We start from the raw sequence: 15,971 nt of genomic DNA, 5'->3' as shown, positions 1-15,971 counted from the left end.
TTTAGCTACTGATTTGCAGTGCTAACATTTCATAGATAAAATCTAGATATCCCATTGCACAAAGGCAACAAATGGCAGCACTTCAGCAGTCTGGTAAATTCTTTCTGACTCAGCTCATCTGAAACACACACAAAAGAGCTCCAAAGACATGTTCCAATTCATCTACAGGCTTGAGACCTTCTAGACACTTCTAGACCTGAGCTACCAGAGTAAAAGCAAAGCAGAAAAATTCAAGAAATGACAGAATAATTAGACAGATAGTACAGCTACTTCTTATGTTCCAAATACATCTCCCTCCCCTTATGACTGTGGCAAAGCTCGAGATTATTGCCCCGCCCTTCCCTACTCCTAGGACCAGGCCTAAAAGTGCCTCTTCTAGGTTCCATTTTGTCGTGATTAATCTTGCACTAGTCTTATTCCAAAAGACAATACCAGTAGACGCAAAGTGGAATGGTGCACGTTGAAAAAGGAGTAAATGAATTTTACAAAAAGGAGAATCTTACTTGTATAGGGTCACATCCACATGCCCCTGAGGTTTGGAGAGGGGCTCTGAAGGTTTCCCTCCACCATCCTCTGACAATTCATCGTGTGCAGATTCCTGGGGGTGCCGGGCTTCTAGGACTTCTTGTGGATTCAAGTATAATGTGACTGGGATCGTAGCGGCTGAACTTATAATCAGGCTAAGCGGTGCGAGAATGCAAAGGGACCTGAGCAGCAGCCACCGGAAAGCAGGAACCAAAAAAACCCACTCCAACTAAATGGTGGGCGTATCTCCGATACCTTGTAAAAGGCTCCATTCAGTCCCCAAACCTCCACCACCAGTTCCTCCATATTGCTCAGTGCAAAAAAAAAAAAAAGGGGGGGGGGGGGGAATCCTGCACCCGCTTCCTGAGCCTACTACCATTGATTTTCCTTCAACATCGAGCCCGGCGCATGAATTCCTATGGGTGGCTCTAAGGCAGGCTCGGTCCCTTTTAGTTAGCGAAAAAATGAAACCGAAACAGGAAACCCACAGCCAACGTATTGCCCGACTGACCTTCGCCCCCTAAAGCAGGAGCGGCAATGGACGGCCAGCAAGAGGCAGTGCTGCCACTCGTGCTTTAGGAGACCTGAAGACATGGGGGAGGAGGGTTGGGCCCCGAATCGGCCAGGCCGTTTAAAAAAAAAAAAAGAATCTATTCAAATTAGAAATCGGGCAGCACTAGTGTGGAGTCCTTCCACAATTCTTAGTTTCATTGCTGAGGAATTCATGCATGGAAATGAGAGGCTGAGGCAGTGTGAGATGAACTGTGACAATAGGGCAGTGAATGGGACTGTGCCAAATGTGAAACACCAGATGGAAAACTTTCTCCATTTAAAAGCAGACACATCCGGTAGATGGTTTTCTTGCAGCAACTTATGTATCTGAATACACTCTGGTAGTCCTAAGTAAAGGTAAACTGCTGCTTACTTTCTAAACCAGGAATCTCAAAGTCCCTCCTTGAGGACAACTAGCCAGTCGGGTTTTCAGGATTTCCCCAATGAATATGCATTGAAAGCAATGCATGCACATAGATCTCATGCAGATTCATTGGGGAAATCCTGAAAACCCGACTGGATTGCGGCCCTCAAGGAGGGACTTTGAGACCCCTGTTCTAAACTCTGAGGACTAGGGATCCGAGATTGGTACAAAGCAGGCAGCCCTCGCTCTACATGATCAGCGATAGGAATTTTGAAAGCCTGAAAGGGAGAAGAACGGTTAACCTTTTTAGCAGAGGTACCAGTTCCGTTGAAGTCTGTACAAGTGCTACGATGAAGGGATAAACAAAGCAGAAGAAAGTTCCAAGAGGCTGACTGGAGGATGGGAGTATCTGATGACAGAGCAGAAGTTTTATGGTTTTATTGCTTGCAAATAGTCCATTTAAAGGATCTCCCAACCTTTAAATATGTGCAGATTTCTCTGAGATCATGTGTGTGGTCAAAGGACTTTGCTGAGCCTTTATGTCCATGTTTTTTCCCTGTCCTATTGTTTCTTAATTATAATTTTATTTATTTTTTCTATTTTAACGTATATATACTTACTATTTCCTACTGTAATTCTTATGTGCTCGATTAAGGACCCTTAGTTTTACAGAGAACAAGAGAACATACTACCTTCTTTGCCAGGGCTATTTTTTCCTAAGTCCGTTCCAGATGTCTGACACTTTAAACATGCAAGAGAGCAGCAATAGCGGGGAAAGTGGGCTAAGGTAAGTAGCAGCAGCAGTAGTAGGGTAGGCAGTGTGCGCACGTATATCTTACCTCAGCTTCAATTTCATCATAAAGAAACTGTTTCTTGAACTTTGTCAGTGCATAATGTGCACTGTCATTGTAAAGATCCAAGGAATAGAGAACATACCTAAACAATTAAAGAGAAAGAAGGGTTATGCTGATAAGGTGGCTGATTTGACTTAGAACTCGCCGATGATATTATATCTAATGGTAAGCTGCTTGATTTTTCACAGTTGCAACATAAATTTGATCTTGATAAATCACAATGTTATAAGTGGTTGCAAATGAAGTAGGCTATTCAGGCGGGGTTCCCTGAATGGAAAAATCTTAATGCTCAATTTAGTTTAGAGTTCTTATGCTTTCAGGCGGACTTCCTGGGACACCAGGCCGCACAGTGGTACAAATTAATATCTGGATATATGAATAAAAACCCAAAAACTAGGCTCAGGGACATTTGTAGCATTGAGATTAAGCATAAAATTACTGCTTCTCAATGGCCACAAATTTGGTCTTGGAGGATGAAATGTACAATGTCTGCATCTATGAGACAAACATGGTTTTTCCTGTTGCATTGAGCATTCTGGACCCCTGTTCGTTTACAAAAATTAGATTGCTCTAAGTCTAATAGATGTTGGCATTGTCATCTCGAAGCAGGGACCTTAGATCATTTATTGTTCTATTGTGCATTTATTTTGGCTTTTTGAAAATCGATTTGGGGCCAAATAAATTGCTTGTTAGAGAATCATGTGGCATTATCGTATGACACAGTTTTATTTGGCATATCTATGAGAGCTAAGAGCCAAATATCTTCCAAAAATAATAAACTTTTACTGATTCTGACAGGAGTTGCCATTCAACAAATAACGTACAGTTGGAAAGATTGGAAAAGATTGAATTATAGTTTTTGGTGGTGTTCAGTGTGTCACATGTATAAAATGGAAAGAGTGTTAGCTGTTCAAAAAGGATATTTTAATAAGTTTAAGGATGTGTGGGGGCCATTGATAAATTATTGTAAAGAATAGTTATCATTTTTCCCTGATTCTAAATGAAAGAATGGGGAGGGGGGTGGGTTTTTGACTTTTTATTATTGGTTATGAAGGGAATGAATGATTTTATTATATTGTATGTATTAAATGATAATAAAATGGTGGGTGGGAAGGGGATAAATTTTATTTTAGGAAAATTTGTGGTATTTCAAGTGATGTATTAAGTTAATTTGTTATTACTTTCTGTACACTTGATGTAAATATAAAATGAATAAAGAATATTTAAAAAAAAACAAACAGAACTCGCCTTTCTAATAAAAGTGCTCCAAAACCCCAAACGGGAGAATCACAGAAAGGGGTAAGAGAAGCAGAAGTCAAATATTGATAGGAATCGTGAAGCTTTTGCTTTGGTCTATTGGATTGAGACCACAATCTATTTTCACATTAGCAGCCTTAACTGAGATTAGAACAGCTGGCCTAGAAAGAACAAAACCCAAATGGACATGAAGAGTGAGAGCTAAGAGCCAAATATCTTCTAATAATAATAAACTTTTTCTCATTATGATAGGGGTTGCCATACAGCATATTAGGAAGAATTGGAAAAATTGGGACCGGCTGAATTAGTTTTTGGTGGAGTTCTTTATGTCACATCTTTAAAATGGAGAGGGAAATAGCCATACAGCAGGGGAATTTTAAGAAATTTCAGGATGTTTGGGAGCCAATGAATATTGGGGTTTTTTTTTGAACATACATGTCCAATTTGGGGAGGGTTAAGAACATAAGAACATAAGAAGCGCCATCTCCGGATCAGACCTTCGGTCCATCAAGTCCGGCGATCCGCACACGCGGAGGCCCTGCTAGGTATACACCTGGCTTATTTTATAGCCAACCATATCTTTATATGCCTCTCTCAAGGAGATATGCATCTAGTTTGCTTTTGAAGCCTAGGACTGTCGATTCCGCAATAATCTCCCCTGGGAGAGTATTCCAGATGTCAACCACTCTCTGTGTGAAGCAGAACTTCCTGATATTAGTCCTGAACTTGCCCCCCCTTAGCTTCATTTCATGTCCTCTTGTCCGTGTCAAATTGGACAATGTAAATAGTTTTTTCTGCTCTATTTTGTCGATTCCTTTCAGTATTTTGAAGGTTTCGATCATATCCCCACGCAGTCTCCTTTTCTCAAGGGAGAACAATCCCAGTGTTTTAAGTCGATCCTCATATTCCAGTTTCTCCATACCCTTCACTAGTTTAGTTGCTCGTCTCTGCACCCTCTCCAGCAGTTTTATATCCTTCTTTAAGTAGGGAGACCAATGTTGGACGCAGTATTCCAAGTGGGGTCTGACCATTGCCCTATAAAGCGGCATTATAACTTTCTCCGATCTACTCGAGATTCCTTTCTTTATCATGCCCAACATTCTATTTGCCTTATTTGCCGCTGCCGCGCATTGTTATTAGATCTGAATTAGACTGATAGACTATTAAGTGATGTTACAGTATACAATGATTTTATCTTATACTGCACTTATTGTAAGTTTTAAAAATGAATAAAGAATTAAAAAAAAAAAAAAAAAGACAGACATGAATAGTGTCTGCTAATGTCTTGTATTAACATCCGTAAGCAAAGTACTCAGTAAAATAAGTGAAGAAAAGAACAGATATGGGCCTTACTCCATCATTGATGCTTCTTTGGTTTCTAAGATGTGGTCCGTCAAAATCCACGGCATTGACATGTCAATAGGGAACTGAATTCTTCTGCCCATAGTCAACTCCAAGAAAAATTCCCTGAACCACAGCTGTGACAGGTCGCAGCATTGCTGGAGGGTTTCTTAAAGATAAATTGCTATCATGTTAGAGCTGCCAATATAATACAGGACTAGGGTGCATTTTAAAAACAAGACTTAAGAGCTCCTTTTACAAAGGTGCGTTAGGGTGAATAGCGCACGCTAGACCTTAACTCCAGCATTGAGCTGGCGTTAGTTCTAGAAGCGTAGCGTGGGCTTAGCGTGCACTAAAAACGCTAGCGCACCTTCGTGATAACACATTTATTACTGTACCTATAAGGTTTCAGTTACTGAAACTACAGGATCCTTTTACTAAGCTACATTAAGCAATTAAAACTGGTTTTACATGGACTCGAACTAGACAGCCATCATGGTAAGAACTAAACTAAACCTTAGGCTTACATACCACAGAAAATTAAAGAAAAAAGTACAATAGGTACGAAGATCACAAGCTTTCAGATGTTTTTGGAATAATTGGAGAGAGCCCAGATCACACAACTGGACAGGAAAATTATTCCAGAGCTCAGTATAGATGACGCCTTTCGGGAGTGGGTGGGAAATTGGCCTGGCATGGGTAGTGCAAAGGTCTGTTCCAGACACTGGCCGTCAAGTGCCAATAATAATAACAACTTTATTTTTGTTCAAAGCGGTTTACATGGCAAGAGACTGTACATCGACAGCGAAGTTACAAGTAAGTCAATCAATATAGCTTAGCAGCCAACCTTAAAATCACCTCAGGGGAAGCCAGAAGTGCAGTAGCATGGCTGCTACCAACTAATGATGTGGTGCATCACTCTGGCCACGCATTAACTGGGTGTCCTGTGCAGTAAATGCCAGGCAGATGCAGGGCATTAACTTTTGTGAAGGAAGTGCATAATTTGCTGCTCTTTAATAAAAACATCCCCGTATGAAGAGAAAACGTAAAATAAAAAATAGACTTTACAGCAAAGAAACCCATTGTAGGGCTCAAAAGTCAGTTCATTAGAAGCAAAAATATGCCGAGTTATGTCTTCCTATTTTGACACTAAAACTTTGCATGATGGGCAAAACAGAGGCAATTTAAATCTGGGATAAAGAATGCACTTTTTAATTTACCTGAGACAAAACTATATTTCTTTTCTCTATATTAGCACTAGAACACCACATGAAACTCAACAAAATGTAATAGATTAAATAAATTCTTGAATGGGGAGACAATTCAAGTTACATATACTATAAAGAAGGCACAGCTATGGAAGTCCTAGCAAAATCTGACATAGAATAAATGGAAAGTGTGCTGTATGTAATATAACTGATTATATGCAAATTAAATAATCGAAATAGGAAGAAATATTTCATTAGATTTGACAAAGCATCTTAGGAGATCAGGTAGAGCTTTATCTTACCACTGAAGTTTATCAAATGCGTGTAGAAGAAAGATTCACGGTGAAATTTTTCTATATCCATTATGGTCGGCCCCTCGAGGCTACTTCGCAAGGTTTTCTTGGAACCACTTTTGTCAGCAACAAGGGATTCTAACATAGTTCTCATCATGTAGAGCTGTATTAGCAAAATCAAAATCAACATAGTTAGGACATATGAGTGGGACTGTTCTACTTTTCCTGAAAATACCATTTCAAAAGGGTTTTTTTACCCTTGACTAGAAAGCTATGACCAACAACAGGGCAAAGAATCAGCTGAAGCTCTCAAAAATCAGTTTTCCAGATGAACTAAATAAATACATCACATCACCCACAAGATAGAAACAAAAGTAATGTCTTACCACCAAAGTTTAAAAGAGGGGGACAGATGTAGGACTGCCTCAGAAACTTGTTTACCACATATAACAGTTTTTCCATCAGCTCAACAGAATTAAAGGACTCTAAATGCGAACCACGTAGAGCTAAAAACCAACAGACAGGGAAGGTAGGGAAAGGATTTGTTAAGTCCATTTTAAAATAAATGAAAAAGTAATGAGGGAGGGAAAGGAAGGTGAAGGGAAGACATAAGCAGAAAAAGTGCATGTTAGAGTATTAAGAGGATAACGAGCAACAATGCAAGTTATGTACCAGGATTCATTTCATAAACTGAGTCAACTTCAGTGAGAAGTCTCCCGTAACGCTCAAAGGAAACGTCACAGGTGGGTCGTCTTCAGCAGAAAAAGTACAGAAAATATATCAATCTGCTAAGAGCAGGAAGGTGAAGAAATCCATCCACTCAACTACAATGAAACCCCCGTGGTAACAAAGCAAAGTTTACAACTTCTAAATGAAATGCATAGTGAGAAACTAGCAGCCTCGCAGGACTAGGGGATCTGAGAGAGGATGGGCCATTTGGCCTTTATCTGCCATCAGATAAAAATGCCATTGAGATACTAACTTTTGCTATCCATGAAAAACATAAACATATGCCTATACAAACACAAACCAAATTATCCCTAGATATGGAAATCGCATTGAACTCCTTCTGGGACATATTAGCAATCCATAAATACAGAGTAAATCAGATATCACTATTAGCAATCTAGATAAAAGACTTTGTTAATTCCATTTATTAAAACCAAGGAAGGATTGAGATTAGAGGGAGCGATTTTCACTACACAGATATTTACAGTGGTTTTTGGAAACTGGTCTTCAAAACGTCCTTAAAATGTAGGATTTGAATTAGGTTAGGAACGGAGCCCAACACACCATCTTAGGAACCCTATTCTAAGCATACAGAATACCAAAGCAAAGCAAAAAGCACGGAATTGCGAACTGCTAAAGAAGAAAAGGAGCACAGATAAAACGTTACCTTTTCAATGAATGGAGCTCACTAAGAGTATTACAGAGTGTGATGAGACAGGACATGCATATGGAAAAGAATAGGAAGCCAAAGGAGTGACTTGAGAAGACATGCAATAGGGGCCCTGGCGCAAACTCTGAATAGACTAAAGGAGAAAGAGTTAACAAGATGACCTGGGAGCAGGTTGTGCTCCTCTAAAATTTAGTAGCTAAGGAGAAAAAAAAAAAGTCATATTAGCAGTGACTTGGATCTGTATAAAAGATAGAAAAAGTTACAGGACAACAGGAAAAATGAGTCACACAAGTGGGTGATGTACAGGTTCCACTCTCCAAGAAATCAGAAAAACCAAACAGATTTTTCTGACCATACATGAGACTTCCTATATAGTCATTGCCTCTACAAGTTCCCCAAGGCTATTAAAGAGCTTAGGAGTCAACTCTTTGGGAAGCTGGGAGAGTAAATGTGATTTCTTGTAGTCTAAGGTGAATGCTTGCCTTAGGCCCCTATCCGGTGTATCCCAGAATGCACCAGGAAGTGGAAGGCCCACCATTTTGCAAGACGCAGGCCTGCCGGCAGGAGGGAGTGGGCATCCCTCTTGCCGGCCATCTCCTAAAGGTAGGGGTGGGTGTTGGGAGGTGTCAGGGGAGCTGTTGGGGTGTGAGGGATTGTCAGGTGGGTGTTGGGGAATGGTGGATGAGTGTTGGGGTATGTCAGGTGGGTGCTGGGGAGTGTCGGGTTGGTACTGGGAAATGTCCGATGGGTGTTGGGGAGTGTCCGGGGTTCGGAGGATTGACAGTGCCAGCAGCAGTTAGGAGTGGGCATCCTTCTTGCCAACTGGATGGAAGGGGATGTCAGGCGTGGGCATCCCTCCTGCCGGCCAACTTTGTGGGGGGCGAGTTCCCTGCTGCGCCTGCTCAGCTGATCGCGACTGAGAGATTTCTTTGCCGCAATCAGCATTGCGGCCATGTCTATTTGAAATGTACGCCAGCTTTTTGTTGGCCTACATTTCGGGCACCTATTGCGGCCATAGGGAGAAGTCTAGGGCCGCTTAAGCTCGTCCAAGGCCACTTCTGGGCGAAACCATGCCCATACCCAGCCTTGAGTGAGCTTAAGCATCCCTAGGTGCCTCCCTGCATCCGTGACAGACGCCTATAGTGTAGGCAGCCTGCTTCAGTATTTTGTTTTTTTAATAAAACGTACATCCTGATTGGCTGGTTAGACAGCAGTAGGATGCCTACTGCTGCCTACAATCAGGATGCTGTTTATAGAATTTGCTCTTCAATGCATGGTCATATACATTTAAGCGTGACTTCATATTTCACAAGATAAGCAAAAATGCAAATCTGATTTGGTTTGTAGTTTAATTTAATTTTTTTTCTTTTTCAATTCTTCAACAAGTATACAATGTTATAATGAATAATATACAGAATCACTTGTACATCCTAACCAATATTCTTGAAGTATTATAAAATTCCCTCCCCCTATCAACAATGAATTCCCGCAAAACATCTACTATACCCCTTATTTTAGATTTTGCATTCATGCATGTGTTTTGGTCTTTTTAATATTATTTATTTTATTTTTTGAGTAAAAATTTATGTACATCAACCATTTTATTGTTTAGCATTTCAGTATTATTTTTATTTGTTTATAGTTTGAAATATTTGATATACAACCTTCAAAACACTTGTCAAAAAGTGGTGCACAATTCCAAACATATATAAAAATAAGAGAAAAATTAGGTCATCATTAATATAGGAAAGATCCATCAATCAATCCAAGAACACAAATAGGATGTTTATTAAAAGTTACTATACGCCTGTTCTGGCCTGCAGTTCTAGGCAGCTACAATCTAACAACAACAACTCAAACTCCATAATCATATAGGAAAGATGATAAACACACAAAAATAAGTTGTAACCATACAGCCAATGTCTGGATACATTTAGGGGTTGATGCTAGCAAAGGCTAATGAAAAGAAGTGGCAATTTAAACCTGACAAATTAAGTTTTAAGGTGAATGGTGGAGGGCAAAGAATTCCAGAGGTGAAATGAAAGAAAAAAGTATGCAGAGTGTTGGATTGACTCCCAGCATGAGTTCCTCAGGCTGGGAAATAACAATTGATTGGAATCACGAAACTGCAGTGAAGCCAAGTAAGAAGATTCATCCAAGCTCTATGAATTCAAGTTAGAATTTTAAAAGAAATCCAGAATTTGAAAGGAAGCCATTGAAGACGTATGAGGAGAAATTAGGTTCTTTTAGTCCCTCCAGACCAGCACCGAACAGATGCATCTGGAGGGACGATAAAGAAGATCATGTTTCTGGGCCTTGCATAAAGGTCGAGCTGCAGTGTTTTGAACCATTTGGAGCTGCTTAATATGAGAACAGGGAAGACCTGAATAAATCATATTGCAGTAATCAAATGGAGAAATTAAGAAGGCATGACACGCAGTGAGTGTGCAATGCTGAAAAATCTAAGTCAATGTCCGAATAGAATAAAAACAAGATTTCACTATTTTCTCTATGTACTGATTTACTTTTATGACTATCTGACACAGCCTTTGTGATGGCAAAACTTAACCACTTTGGCCTCCTTTCACGATAGCAGTTTCTAGCATGGGGAGCCGCGCTGCTCCTGACACTCTTTGAGTTCCTAGGAACGTCGGGAGCAGCGTGGCTCCCCACACTAGAAACTGCTATCGCAGTTTTGTAAAAGAGGGGGTTTATGTAATAAACATCTTTTCTCTACATCCTCTTGGTCTGCTTTACTTGTGTTTCTTTACAAATTATATTACAAACAGTTTAACTAGAAATATTATTAGAAACTTATTAAAAAGAAAAACATCTCAGGTTTTTTTTTAAAGAAAACAATACAAGGTATCTAATTTAACCTCAAGCGACAAATCATTCCAAACAGTTGCAGCCTGAAAGGAAAAATAATTTCAGTACGACACCTTTTTCATTGATGGAAAATTCAACAGACATTGATTTCTAGTTCTTTGATAAAGATCTGGGTAATAAGTTAAGTAACTGATTTGGCACTTGTCCAAAAAAAGAGATTTATATATAAGATTTCCTGATTTATCTGTAATTCTTGCTAGTATCAGCCACCAATAAACATTATGGCCTGGATACTATAAACTGCGTCCCAATTGTAGACAACTGTAGGCTGAATATGAAGCTCCCATTGGTAATGAAATTAGACCCAAGGTACCCAGAAATAAACAGAACAGTAAAGGGGAGCCCTGAGTTGCCCTCCTTATTGGCTTCCAAACAGACGATTCAACCCTGGTTTGTTGTAGCTTTGATTGATCAAGAATTCCTTAAACCAAGTATAAACAGCATCAGTAATCCCAATTTCAACCAAACGATACAATAATAAAACATGATTGTTGCAGTTGTCTGGGTCTCACCGGATCTGTGTAGGTAGAACCGGCAGATTTTTGAAAGAGTGTGTAATAATAATGGTAAGTAATATGATACAAAGATGCCCAGAAATGATCTGATGGGATATTGTTTTCTAGGGCTCAAAAACTAGAGAAATTCATATGCTGTACAGTATGTATTGCTTGTTGAGTGAAGGATATCATCTCTAAGAATTTGAACCTTAGAAGAAAAAATATTGACTTGAGTCTGAGCATATGGTTGACAAAAGGCCCTTAGTAACTGCCCTCCTTTTTCCTGCTGGCTATTCCTCTCCCTATGCATTCTTCTGGCTTTTGTCGTCTTCTTTTCTATCTGTTCGATATAATTACCTTTCCCATGTTTCTACAGCCCGAATGCATGATCCTACATTTTTTAGCATTAAATCTTAGCTGTCAAATTCTAGACCATTCTTCGCAGACAGCTCTTCCACAAAAATATTAAAGAGAGTCCCTGTAGCACACCATGAGTAACGTCCCTTTCCTCAGAGTGAACTCCATTTATCACCCTCTACTCAACCAGTTTCTAACTCAGTCATTTTAGGGCCCATTTCGAGGACACAGGATATTTATAAAGTTCCCAGTGCAGAGCCATGTTTGTTATCAAGTTTGGGGCTTGGATTTTTTGCTATACTGTATTACATATTCATTAGGGATAACCTGAAAAAAAACCCCAACTGCTTTGAGTTGCACAAGGACCTAAGTCTGAGACACCTGATATAAGCTGAATAGAGAAGTACATTTTATGGGCCTCATATTTCAAGGATTGAGAATTGGTCTTTTGACAGGGAAAAAGAACCAACAACTTAGGAACATGGCACTAATTGTTAGCACTAGGGTCAGAAATGTAGGCAAATAAATGACAGATGTAAATTTATACAAGAAAACAATACAAACTTCAAATGGTATTATATTCTCAAAATATAGAAATATTAATATCAAAAATGGACGCTGCTTCTATATTCCAACTTTTAATTAAATTCACTACTTAAATAATTGGATTTCATAATTTAACTGTTAACTTTTAATCGCATTAAGCTAATTAACTTCTAGTGGGGACAGAGAAATATGTAAGATAGATGAATTGATGAAAAATAATGGAATGAAACGATGAGATAATCTTGATTGAATATATATGGTTTGGCATGAGTTGGTCGTGAGTTTCAAAAATGGCATGCTGATCTATTTTAAGCAATATATATCCCATACCAAAATAGTAATTTGTAGTTTAAATGTAATAAGTTTTTAAGGATTTAAATTAATAAAAGAGGAGGCATAGTGTTTATTTATTCATAAAAATATAATGTAATTTGAATGAAATATTGACTTAATTTATCTCTATTGGTAGGGAGGTGGGGTAACAGCCGGTGATGTTATGAGGAGATAAGGGAGCAATGCGTTTCTCTCTTTAAACAATCCCATTTTGGGAAACGTTTTCTCGTGAGTCCCCACTAGAAGTTAATTAGCTTAATGCGATTAAAAGTCAACAGTTAAATTATTAAATCCAATTATTGAAGTAGTGAATTTAATTAAAAGTTAGACTATAGAAGCAGTGTCCATTTTTGATATTGTGGAAATGGTTTTTAATAGATCTAAATTTATATTCATAATGTTTAAGCACCTAAATTAAGATAAGTTTGGCTGAAAATAGGATAGAAATTTAGGAGCCCAGCTATTTTTGAATATCTGACTATATTTTCAGGCTTATTTTGAAACAAGCCAAAGCTTGTTCCCCCCCCCCAATTCTTTATTAATTAAAAAAAAACAACAAAACTTACAATAAATGTAAGAGCATTTAAATCATTTTGACCTCCAATACAACGCTTAATATTCTATTAAAATCCATATCAGAATTTATCCCCCCTCCCCCCTGATCAATTACATTCTTTAAATTCAGGAAAACCTACCATAAACACCCTTCATATGTATCTTTTTTTTTTTTTCCCAACAACAAAAAAATCTCTTCCCCCCTCCCCCCACGTTGGATGTGCATTTTTAAGAGAAAATATAATATTCAATCATTGCAATATTTTGTTAATGGCTCCCAAATTTCTTGAAATTTTCTAAAATCCCCCTGCTGTGTGGCTATTGTCCTTTCCATTTTATAAATGTGACATAAAGAGTAATTGAGTCTTTTCCAATTTTTCCAATTACTCGTAATCTGCTGTATGGCAACCCCTGTCATAATAAGTAGAAGCCTGTTATTCTTAGATGATATTTGGCTCTTAGCCCTCATTGTCATGCCAAACATCACAGTATCATACGATAATGCCACTGGATTTTCCAACATACAATTTATTTGACCCCATATTGATTTCCAAAAAGCAAGAATCAATGGATAATAGAATAACAAATGATCTAATGTCCCAGCTTTGAGATGACAGTGCCAGCATCTATTTGACTTAGAGCCATCTAACTTCTGTAAGCTTGTTTAAAAAAAAAAAAAAAAAACCCCAACGGTAAATCTTAGAACTAGATGGTACAAATGCTGTGAAAATAGCAAGAGAGAGGCAATACCTGGGTACTGGAGGGTCCCACTGCTCGTCTAGGGACTTTGATGTCAAAGCCAGTCTTGGGATCTTTTTCTCCTTTGAGTGCGGGGTCATTAAATGGTTCATGACCTGCCTCCCAGTCACAAACTGTCTTTCTAATAGCTTGGAGAACACTAATGCAAAATAAATTAACAAAAGATGTTCTTTGAGCTCTCCCAAATCGGTTTCTAAAAGATGTCCATGCTTTTTCATACAGAAGTATTTTAGCTTAGGCGTCACTCTAAAGTAGTGTCTTGCAAACTCTCCGGAGTGGGTGGGGGTGCTGGAAGAGGAGAGTTGCCGACCGACTGCCTACAGGACATGCCTCTCGTGGCCAGTGGCACATCCTGTAGGCAGTCAGTCAGTACCTCTCCTCCTCGCTGGCATCTCGTGGCCCACCAGGAATCTCACCGCGGCACATAGTTTGCAAAACACTGCTCTGAAAGGTACACTACAGCATGTATTGTGTCTGTTCTATAAAGACACCCTGTCTGTCTTCCCTGAAAACTCACGCACGATGTTACCACTACACTGAGACTGGTGTAACTTTTCTGCCTAAGTTTCTGTGAATATGCATATACAGTACTCCCCCGAAATTTGCGGGGGTTCTGTTCTAGGAACACCTGCGAATTATGAAAAAACGCGAATGTGGTTTAGTAACGGATCAAAGGCAGGAGAGGGCAGCTGGGGCGCTGGTAGGTGCTGAAAATCAGGTGCAGGATCAAGCTTATTATTTTCCGACTGCCTCTTTCTAGTACTAAAGTCAGGCTACACCAATCAGGAGCTGCTTTGACTCACTATCTGGCATGTCAAAGTAGCTCCTCATTGGTGTAGCCTGACTTTAGTACCAGGAAGAGGTGGTCGGAAAATATTGTGAAAGACTGAGTCTGCAATTAGCAAACCGCGGGGGAACACTGTATATAATAACAGTGCCCAGCTCCCCCAACCTCCACCCTTTGAAAATCTATATGCGTGTATTTGCCTGGGCAGTTTTACAGTATAAGTGTGTTTCTGCATGCAAAACGCTATTTCATGTGCAAATCAAGCTTATAAAGTAAGCCCACAGAATGTTAATTTCAAAACCATTTCTGCAGTAAGACAGTCCTTTATCCACAGACCGAGGCTTTTATAAAGGTACATATCTTATATGCAGATAAAGTTACACAAAAGCATTTGTGGAAGTAGAGTTGGGAACAGTTTCTATTTACAGCATACGTTTGAAAATTCAGCCAAATGCATGTAATTAACTCTGAAAATTTGTGACCGTCAAGGAGCAGACTTCCCTGGGGTAATTTCAAAGTGGAATTACACGCATGTTTTGAAATCTGCTGAAGCCCACTCAAGGAAACCAACAGACTGACTTTCCTGCTGAAGCAACATAGGATTAAGAGATTGCTCTCTGTGCTCGGGCTTTAGGACTAATTCTGATCCCCAAAGTTTGGTAATCGTTGACCATCCCCTGATGCAGGCCTGTATGCCAAACAGGGCTCATGTTGAGTCAATAAAGACAAGTCCCTGTTCAATGAGGCCCTTTGTGCTTTTTTTGCTGTATTGTGTTTGCTGTGCTCTGTCCCTCTCAGTTAAAACAATTTCCCCCTTAGTTGATTTAACAGAGATGCCAAGTCTCGCATTCATTTGAAAGCTTTCTCATTCTCACACTCTTTGAGCCCTATTTCTCACTCATCAGAGCTTCAGTACCAGTGCGCTGATCTTAATCGCTTTCACGAGAGGGAAGTCCAACCAGTGGAAATATATCTAAGTACACCTTCCTGCCTACTACTTCCCCTTGCCCAGTGATGTAGTAAAGGGGGATGGATGAAAGTGTAGGTGGAAGAAAAAAAATGGCTAGAGATGAAAGAAGAGGTGACAAGACTTTTCAGGTATACTGGAGAAAGGAAGAAGAGGAGAAATGGAATTGTGAGACTCATTAAAGATGTGGAAAGTGATGAAAAAAAGCAGAAGTGCTAAACGAAAAATCTGCAGGTTGGCTGACAAAGGTATATATGGGAATGGAGTAGATATCACATCGTTCACAGAAAAGAATGATATGAACAACTGGAAAAACTAAAAGTGGACAAAGATCCATCCTAGGCAATTCCAGTCCTCGAGAGCCGGAGCCAGGTCAGGTTTTCAGGATATCCACAATAAATATGCATGAGATAGATTTGCATCTCAAGGAGGCAGTGCATACAAATCCATCTCATACACATTCATTGTGGATATCCTGAAAACATGAC

General features: G+C 39.4%; 1 protein-coding gene across 2 annotated transcripts in view; it reads right to left on the bottom strand.

Moving 5' to 3' along the window:
• CYFIP1 (cytoplasmic FMR1 interacting protein 1) overlaps positions 1 to 15,971 on the bottom strand; it is a 138,704-nt gene that overhangs the window by 74,246 nt on the left and 48,487 nt on the right. For both annotated transcript variants that reach the window (XM_033947822.1, XM_033947821.1), the window contains exons 15-18: positions 13,721 to 13,868; positions 6,404 to 6,557; positions 4,906 to 5,062; positions 2,281 to 2,377 (exon numbers count right to left, since the gene is read on the bottom strand). In XM_033947822.1, coding sequence (XP_033803713.1) covers positions 2,281 to 2,377; positions 4,906 to 5,062; positions 6,404 to 6,557; positions 13,721 to 13,868 — 556 coding nt within the window. The remainder of the gene's footprint in view (positions 1 to 2,280; positions 2,378 to 4,905; positions 5,063 to 6,403; positions 6,558 to 13,720; positions 13,869 to 15,971) is intronic.

The sequence above is a fragment of the Geotrypetes seraphini genome, chromosome 6 (assembly GCF_902459505.1).
Source record: "Geotrypetes seraphini chromosome 6, aGeoSer1.1, whole genome shotgun sequence".
Taxonomy (NCBI): Eukaryota; Metazoa; Chordata; class Amphibia; order Gymnophiona; family Dermophiidae; genus Geotrypetes; species Geotrypetes seraphini.
This window is presented reverse-complemented; position numbering and strand designations above follow the sequence as displayed.